Source organism: Pollachius pollachius, assembly GCF_949987615.1.
Source record: "Pollachius pollachius genome assembly, contig: scaffold_540, whole genome shotgun sequence".
Taxonomy (NCBI): Eukaryota; Metazoa; Chordata; class Actinopteri; order Gadiformes; family Gadidae; genus Pollachius; species Pollachius pollachius.
The window spans coordinates 1-10,000 of NW_027641588.1; the positions used below are offsets into that span (position 1 = coordinate 1).

Genomic DNA, 10,000 nt, shown 5'->3' on the forward strand with positions numbered 1-10,000 from the left:
CGGGTCATCCATCATATCGCGGTGAAGAGTGATGCGGGGCCGCCTCGCTCCTCATTTGTCTGGCACAATGAGATCTGTCGCCACTGGCAAATTAGTTCCCATGAGGACTGTCACTCTGGTGTCCCCCCATCACCCCCTCCACCCACCGCTGGGCCCCATAACCCCCCCACCCCCCCGGTCTCATTGTGTGTTTGACCACTCTGTCAGCTGCCCCGCGCACGTTGTAGCGCATTTTTATTCCCCCCTTGCTGCAGTTGCCCCCCCCCCCCCCCAATCACACACACACACACACACACACACACACACACACACACACACACCCTCGTCGCCCGGAGCGCAGCCGCGTCAAAGGTGTAGTGAAACACGCGGCGTGCGTCCTCAGAGAACATGAAGGTCTGCTAGTGACAGACACACAATACAAACCCCCCCCCTGCCAGCCTTGCCGCACATACCCTCCCCCCCTCCCCCCGGCCCCAACTCTCATGTCAAACCCCCCCCCCCCCCCCCCCCCTTCCCTACGGACCACCAAAAACTACATTTGTTATGCCAGGCCACGGTTATGAGGGCTGTTCCTGTTCTTATTAGCAGCCAGCGGTAGCTTAGTGGTAGCTTAGCTGTAGCTTAGCGGTAGCTTGACATCTGGCTGGCGCGTGTTGAAGGCCGTGCGGCGCGCGGGCACCTGTTGAAACACCGCTGATGGGCTGGAAGCACAGTGATAGAGGCGCTGCAAGCGATGGCATCCATTTGGCTAACTCCCTGTCCGTTTTCAGCAGTTAGCCTCCCCCTCCCTTCTTCCCGTGTCACCACAGCTGAGTGGGCTTGCGTGATTCTTGTCTCTTTTAGCAAGCAGCTTTCTTCTCTTTCACTTTTTTTCCGCTTTTTTCAGTTTTTACCCGCAGTGTTTGGTTGTAAAGCTGTTCTTGGTAGCAATCGAATTGTTAGCTTCGCCCCTTTTCCGCCGTTGTCAGTCAGCACTGACAATGGCTGCCTACCTGTCCACACAGAGAGAACCGCCTCTTTCTGGATTTAGCTCTCCTGATTGGATAAAGTGGAAACGGGATACCAGAATATTTGCTTTCTGTATCTACCGAGAGGAGAGACTGGGAGACCCGTGTTACAGACCTGACACTCTATATCAGAGATGGCTGTCAGAATATAGAGATGTTATACACTTACCTAATACATAACACTATAAGCACCTTTAACTTCAGTAAAGTTTCACCTTGAATATGAAATTAAACATCAGTAGGTTCCACTCTGTCCGGCCACACTTGTGGCTTTTCAATGACAGCAAAGCAGGCTGGGTAATTAGGTCACTCTTAGGAAATAGCAGCCAAATCTACCCTTTGGGATTAATAAAGCGTTATCCTACAGTATGACCGACAGGAGACTAAGAGTTTTAAAAGGTTAATCCCTAAGAAAAATGTTGTTGAATCACTGACGCACTAGGAATAATGTGGTTTGTTTTACAAAGCAACAATGATATTCATTCACAGAGATATTTTTAACACTGTAAGCTCTCTTTTTTAAGTCAACTTTAAAAAGTTTAAATTGAAATTTTCCCTTCAGGACTTATTAGTTCAAACACGCAAGTGCACAACCATGCGCACACGCATGCACACACACACACACACATATTCAAACACACACACACACACACACACACACACACACACATACACATACACACACATACAGCTTCATATCAAATTTGATAAAAAACGGAGTTAACATTGTCCCTGTCCACATTTTGCAGCATTGCAGAACGAGAAATATTTCAGGTTCGGAACATTATCGTCCGATAATGCATTATTAATCAAATGTTACCTCCGATCACAATGATAACACCTGTAGCGTGGACAGTTTTAACAGCAGAAAGAAAAAATGCTAGATGCGAACGACTGGCGTGAAGTAAACAGTTTAGCGTTGCTCCAACATTCCTCCAGCGCCCTGCTGCGATGACATGCCCCCCTCCCCCCCCCAGCCTAACAGGGCCCATTGTCTGGGTGGTTAGCCCTCCGTACGCCCTCCATCCCCAAGCTTTCCCCACATCACCCGCCATACTGCGCTCCCCCTAGCCCCTCTCCTCCCTCCTGGCTTTGGGGGCGGGGGGATGGTGGGGGGTAAACCGTGGTCCAAGTGGACACCCGGGGGAAGCGGGGGGCCCATGGCTCCGGGCCCCGGGGCCCCTATTGTGGCAGTGCTAATCCCTTCAAACCGCTCGCTCTACCCTGCTGGTCGCGGAGGGCCGCCTTGTTTTCAAGGGGGGCGCCTCCATCGGTGGGCCGCCTGCATCGGTGGGCCTCCTCCGTCGGTGGGCCTCCTCCATCGGTGGGCCTCCTCCATCGGTGGGCCTCCTCCAACGGGGGGGCTTCCCTCAGAATAACATCCTGGAGGAAAAGGCCGAGCGCGCTGTCAGCCGTGCCTAAACAAGACCTCCGTGCGCCCTAGGAGCCGTCCACCTCCATTAGAAAGGGTTTGCTCTAGGCGCTTTGCATGCTTACAGCCCGGTCCAAAACAGAGAGAGGAGAAAGAGGTTACAGGCCTGTTGCCAGGGAGAGTCTCAGTCAGAGTGTGTTGTATCTGAACGTTGTGTAAGTGGGTTAAAGCTGCCCTCTCCTTATGGGCGTGGTGGTGGCCACTGTTTGATGTCAGTGTAGTGGTGCCTCTCTCTTCCTAGCCGACGGCAGGAAGAGGCGTGCTTCCAGTCGGACGTGAAGCGGCCGAAGTGTTAAAAATGGATGTAGGGCGGGGGAGATGGTTGGGATATGGGGATCAGGATGCAGACCTTGGAGGAAACGGGGAGATGTGGAGCAATATCTTGAAACGTGCAGCACCTTGGGGTGCCATGGTGGTTCACCGGGTAGTGTGTGTACCATTTAAGGCTCAGGGTTCGATTCCTCCCCTCTCTTTCTGCCATACCTTCCGGTGTAGATCCTCATAAATAAAGCATGAGAATGCAAAAGTAAATCAAAAAGAAAAACATGCAAGCCCCCCAGGCTGTGACTTCACTCCGGTTGTGCTCCGGCGTTTATTTGCCTGCCTTTTCCTGACACTTGACCACCTGTGTTCCCTCCTTGTGTCCTCCCCCCTCAGACGACCTGGTGACGTCCAACTCCAGCCTCTTCTTCCTCATCTCCAACGAGGGCAACCACCACCTGTACGTGATGCAGGCCACCTTGTGGCTCTACCTCAAGCTGCTGCCGCCGCCGCCGCCGCCGCCCTCCCCCCTGGCCCCGCCCTCGCCCTCCCGGCGCAAGGTCACCGTCAAGGTGTACTACCAGGAGCCCGGCCTGGGCAGCCGCTGGAACCTGGTGGAGAAGCGCGTGGAGCTGAAGCGCAGCGGCTGGCACACCTTCCAGCTGACGGAGGCCGTGCGGCTGGTGTTCGACGCCGGCGACCGCCGCCAGAACCTGGACGTGCGCTGCGAGGGCTGCTCGGCCGAGGCCGTGGCGCCGGCGCTGCCCGACCGCGGCGACGAGGCGCACCGGCCCTTCCTGGTGGTGCGGGCCCGGCCGGCCGAGGGGCAGCACCGCATCCGCAAGCGGGGGCTGGAGTGCGACGGGGCGGGCGGCGGCGGCGGCGGCGGCGGCGGCGGCGGCGGCGGCGGCGGCGGGCTGTGCTGCCGCCAGCAGTTCTACATCGACTTCCGCCTCATCGGCTGGAACGACTGGATCATCGCGCCGGCCGGTTACTACGGCAACTACTGCGAGGGGAAGTGCCCGGCGTACATGGCGGGCGTGCCGGGGTCGGCGTCGTCCTTCCACACGGCGGTGGTGAACCAGTACCGCATGCGGGGCATGAGCCCAGGCTCCATGAACTCCTGCTGCATCCCCACCCGGCTCAGCACCATGTCCATGCTGTACTTTGACGACGAGTACAACATCGTGAAGCGCGACGTGCCCAACATGATCGTGGAGGAGTGCGGCTGTGCGTAGCGGAACGACGTCGTTGTGGCTAGCGGCGTCGTCGGCGTTGGCTTTAGCGGCGTCGCCAGCGTTAGCTTTAGCGGCGTCGTTAGCCTTAGCGTTAGGGAGATGGACGTAAGAAATATTATATTTATGAACTGCGGTGGAAGTGTGAGCACACACATTCTCAATTGACACTTGTCTTCCTTTTCTCCTGTACGCCGCACAAACTCTTGTACATATATTTATGTTTGTTGATATCCTATTTTGTTCATGTTACGCGACGGGAGCGCGACTCTGATGACAAGCGGCTCCTTCAAGAGTTCTCAACACGTGAAAAGATACTAACAATCAACACTATTAATCCTTTGATTTAAATAATAATGACGCAGGATTTATTTGTAAAAGTCTTAAAATTAATACTTAGTTGAGTAGCCGGTAATATCAGCATTGGCCTAGTGTTCCTCAGTTCAATTGGTGGCCTGGTCACAATCAATCATTTTCTTCAATGTTGGTGTTGTTTTTCTTTAGTTTTAGGGGTCACCGGTTCTTAATCAAAGTAATCGCACCAACACACGGCACTTCAGATGTACTTAAATCACCATGGCAACATGTCGGAAACTGAAGATGTGTCATTCCAACCTCCCTCCCCCCCACAATCATATCAATTAATTGTGTAATATGTACACATTTTAGAAATGCACATAACTAAATCAAGCCTGAATCCAACAAAGACTTTCTTCCTCTCCATTAAATTACCCCTAAAAGTAGTAAAGACAGAATTTCTGTCAAATGTTTCAAAAACATAATTTTAGGAAAATCTGTTACAGCAGGCCATCTGATTGCCAAACTGATAGAAGTGGGTTTAGGAACAAGCTATTTTAAATCAATTTAAAACAAGATATGGTTTCTATCCGATAGCGACTCCCGTTGTCTTTAACAAGTCGGAAGTGAACAGTTGGCGGCCATTTTGCTCTATTGATGTTGTTTGACGTATGATGTGCATCCTAGCACTTACCCGCTCACATCCTGATAGCACTTGCCGAATAAATATGCCTTTAAGTGAGCCCAATGTGGCCGGTGGCCGAGACCACAATCCTTTAAAGAAAAACACAAAAAACACAAAAAGACAGAAAGGAGGTAAGGAGGTAGGGAGCTAGGAAGGAGGGAAGAAAAAGTGCCGCATGAGCTATGCAATGTATAGTGCTGACGCGTCCGCACAGACTGGACGTTAGTTGTAGTGACCAACCGACGATCACCAATACTTGAAATGTAGGGTGGGGTTGGGGGTAGGGGCTAGGGAGCAGTCGGGTCACCGGTCAGCTAGGGTCAGAGACAGAGGACAGGACGTTTATCGTTGTTGTGTCTTCTTCAGTTTTAATGTGTGGTCCTTGTAGCCTGTAGCCTTGACACCATGGGACCACAGGGAATTGATCGAGTGTTGACTCAATCAAGTGTAACTGAAATTAGTTAAAATGTTTGATTTTTATTGAAATCTGCCTGTTGTTCCAAGTGTGACACACACATGCACACAGACATGCTCACACATGGTTGTTCATACACTCATATCCAAATTAATAACGTGTATATCACTGTTTTCTTTAAAGATTTAAAGACGTTCAGTTACGTTGACGAGCCGTGGTCGTTTCTTGTCCAGCATGCGGAAAACACAGAAACTGCTGAATATTAACAAATGAGTCATTAGGGATTGGTCGGCCACAGCCATTTGTCCAATCAGGCTGCTTCTCTCTTGGCTCCGCCTCCTAACTGACGCCCACCTTGGTCACTACCACCCACAATAAGCCTTTGATTATTCTTCAGAGCAAATGGTTGTTAGAATATTTGCACTGAAGCGTTGTGTGATTAGTAAAATAATTAATAATGATGATAACAAAAGAAACAATAATAACGAAAGTAATAATGTTCAGAAAAATAACCATTGAAGAAATGTTATTTTTATAGAAGTAAAAACATGTCGCTCAAATGTTCAAATGTGTTTTGCCTAATCATTGTACCAAAGAGGCCAAGATATTCAGCTGTTGAGAGATGGCGATGTCGTCATGTTTAGTTTTGTAAAATACATTGTGACGGATGCTAAGAGGCCTAGACACTGTATCAGGGTACGAGACCGGTCATATTCAGCTTCATTCGTGTATCTTATTTTATATCTAGACATGGTAAAATTTCATGTTCTTTTTTATATCCGACTCCTTCCAAAACACCCTAGCTTCTTTAGTTGTTGCCGTTTTTGCCAATCATTTAGCATCAGATGCAGACCAACTGATCCCTGTACAGCTAATGTAACATATGAATATACTTTTGAAATATGTTGTCTTGCAAATGTTAAAAAATAAATTTCTTATTACCAATTTTATGCATTTGTAGCTTGTATGTTGTTTTACAGAATCATTTCACCATCAATGTGTGTGTGTGTGTGTGTGTTTGTGTGTGTGTATAAAAAAACATACTACTATATATAGATAGCTTATCGGTAAAGCCAGGCACTAACTCCACTTATGATAGGTCAATTGTTAGTATAGCTCAACACACAGTCAAAGTTGTCAACTACATTTATTCTACCCAACATGCATGTTAGAAGACCTTCCCACCTTTCATACTCAAAAAAAGGAAAATATTTGCTAGCTGTCCTTACCTAATGGCAGACTAAATTAAAAACGTTAAAAGCATCACAGGGTTTCTTCATCAGGAGTATAGCCTCAATAAGTCTTGGGGGGCCCCTCGGGGCCACCACATTCCCAATCACAGCATAGCGGGCACACACTTCAGGGATGTTGATGCAGCACGACCTAGTAGCATCTGGTTTGGTTACCGCAGGCATGTGACCATAAAGACGTCGCTCACGGAGCTAGCATCCAGGGTAAAAACAGATGTGGCTCATAACATTAATTACGGGCCCAGTTTATTCAGTGTGCCTGTGCACACTGCTCTAAGTTCACACTAGGAAAGTAAACTTCAATTACATCAGTGTTGACCCTGTTTCTCCCGGAACAACGTGAAGAGTGTCGATGTAGTTTTCTGATCTTTGTTTTTGTTTTCCCTTGCCACCCCGGTGTGCAACCTGAGCATCAAGGTCCACTTTCCCTCCGATATTTAGTTTAAATATTCGGTTACGGATGGTTACATTCAGGTATTTTTTGTAACTAGAGACGGCTATGATTGGATATTGTTTTAGAGATTGTGAAGATTAGGTATGAAGTCTAAAAGGTTTTAGTTAGAAAAGGTTAGCGGTTGGTAAACGTTTTGAGTGGTGAAGTTCAGGGGATGGATCTGAGAGGCATTCTGCAGTGTAGATATAGATGATAAGTTGGCTAGATGTGTTAGCTATATTTTAATAGCTAGATATAAGTGAGCAACATACGCGTAAGCTAAGTATAAGGTATGTAGATATCAGTTAGGTTGATATAAGTTAGGTAGGTATAAGTAAGTTAGATTTGAGTGTGCTTGATATAAGTAAGTTAGACTTAAGTGAGTTTGATATAAGTTTGAAGATATAAGCCAGACAACAGCAAATCCACAAAGTCATTTCTTCCCATCCTAGGGAATATCTGTTTAATTGGACAGACATGTGCACCATGTCTGCAATGAGATAGTGTTCATAAAACAGAGCCAAACAAACGGCAAATATCAGAAACCGGAAAGGAAATAAAATCTGCATGTCATGACTTGCTCCCCATCAGCACAGTAATGGATTTAAAACACAGCCTAATTGTTCTGGGCTGGGGACACAGCCAGACGTATGAAGACATTTGTGGAGATCTGAGACGATGAGCTTACCAGGGACGTCTGTCTGCCTGGTATCTGGCAGACGCAGTCTGGATGAGTCAACCTTTGGCAGCGTCTGCGGATATCTGGGTATGGATAAGAGATCATGGTGGAGAGGGGGTAGCTGGAAGTGAAAACAAGTCAGATGGAGTCCCGGGGGAAGGACGACAGAGGGAAATGGTGGGCACTAAGGTACATTGAGGATTAAGTTGAAAATGGCTTAACTTAGAGGTCTATCGCAATACAGTATGTGACTAATGCTCACACATTGGGCCATTTTAGCCAGCCTATTTTCCAACAGACCCTATTCTGAGAGGCGTCATTGTAGGATAAATACAGGTTGTGAGCGGAGGAGACTTCATTCAATCTGTTATGTGGCGTCGTCGTGGCATGTGATGGTTAAAGCGCAACAACAACGATAACCTTTTATTGTGTTGCTCTTGTGGCATCTAGGTCGACCACAAGACAAAGGAATCTGGCCTCAGGTGTTGTGACGCAGCAAACATGGCGGTGAGCACGTTTGCACTCGTGCCCTTGGATGATTGGCAGCGTTAATATCCCAATACTTGAGTGGGAATGGTTTCGCTGTCGCTGTCAGGTTTGAGTGATATTTCGGAAAAGTACTGAATATGCGGTTTGTGTGATTTACGAGTATTGAAATGGAGTCCTAATCGTCTCTGTCATTAATCACACGTGGGTGTCACTGTCGCCGCCGGTGTCGGGTTGAAAAACACTTTTGAGTTGCTGGTTTGAATTAATTTGAACATTATTAAGTTAGCAGACAATGCATTGCAGTTTTCAGTTACACTTTTATTCAGCTCACTCATCAGCTTTGGTTTGATACATATTATTATGTTGACTAAGACAAAATCCCTCTCCTGTCACCTGATTCTGTCTGCGATCTCTGGCTAAGGTAAGGTTACTCTTACTTTGAACTACAACCGGATGCATTCATCCACTCACAAGATGGCAGAGAATCAAGCAAGTCAAGCAAGACTGATTATTTTCAAACCTAAATAATGTTATTAATATCTACTTTATGTCTGCACTCAAATTACTGCTTTTGTAAGCATTTAGCCATGATGTAAGGCCACCTAAAATATGTCCAGGCTAGTAAGATACTGTCTCCTTTTGTGAAGGACATTAGATTCATTCCTTTGTCTAAATTGCTAAATAAAAACTGTAGAAGTACATTTAAGATAAGGCAGACAGATAGACAGATTGCTTTCCTGTTGCAGGTCAAAAAAGAAAAGGGCAAAAACGCAAAAAACAACTAGAAAATGCATTTCCTGCAGAAAATGCGGTGAGTGCTGTAGTACAAAGTGAGGTAAAGAAACGTTACATGGCTTAAATCAAGTGAAGGGATTTGAACAAGTCCAAAAGTCTAAATGGAGTAAACAATGTTAGCATGCACACCATTTAAAATATGATTGGAAACAAATGAAGTGACAGCTGAATGAAAAGCGCAAAGCATTGCTAGAAATGCAGAAATGTAAAAGGAATTTAACTGAAGAATCTGAAAGGTCAAATGTATTGCCCTGCACGGTTGAAAAATCTGAAAGGTCAAATGTATTGAAGGGCACTGTTAAAAAACCTGGAAGCTGAAATCGAAAACTGACAGACGCTGAATTGCATAATCTGAAGAAGAAAAGTGCTGAAATACATTGTTGCAAAAGCTGGAAGCTAAACTGTAATACTGTCAAAGCTGGAAGATAGAAGTAGGAGTTGTACTTGCTGTAGTAGTAGTAGTAATATTAATGGTAGTAGTAGTAGTAGCTGAAGTAGTAGTGGTACGAGCTGCACAAACAATATGCCATATGAAAGGTATGGTATTGATTGACGTTTGTAGAAAGAATTATACATTAATAATCCCGCCAGCTTTTTTAAAAACCAGCCAGAACTGTATGTACTCGCCTAATGTTCATTTTTCCAGCCTAACGTGATCAAAAGTATTCCAATTAGGTGGGAAAAATCCCCCAATCTGGCAATGATGTCTAAGGTCGTAAAAAGTAGTCACATTTAGCGGGAAAATCGCCCAATCTGGCAACACTGCCTGCACGTCTTTGCGCTCTTACTTCATCTTAAATCAATGAGACCAACTGAAAACGAAGTCGATAAGGAACTTAAACTGCGATTATGTATCAAAAGTATCAAGGTAATCAAAATTGTTTTCAGATTATTGAAGATACGAGTGTCATGATTTGTTAAACCTTTGAACGAAGGTTAACGATAAACAATTGACCAAGTTACGAAGGCTGAAGCAGTAAGTGTCAGAGAATGGGCTTCCATTGTCTTCCATTCCAATTTTT

The 10,000-nt window shown here is 46.5% G+C and overlaps 1 protein-coding gene across 1 annotated transcript; it reads left to right on the top strand.

The window, feature by feature from the left end:
* Positions 1–3,096: 3,096 nt before the first annotated feature.
* LOC307091561 (inhibin beta B chain-like) lies at positions 3,097–3,938 on the top strand (the record flags this gene model as incomplete). The annotated part of the gene is made up of 1 exon (XM_079759198.1): positions 3,097–3,938. A coding segment is annotated over one exon (842 nt), but the record flags the coding sequence as incomplete, so codon positions are not given.
* Between the last annotated feature and the right edge of the window lie 6,062 nt (positions 3,939–10,000).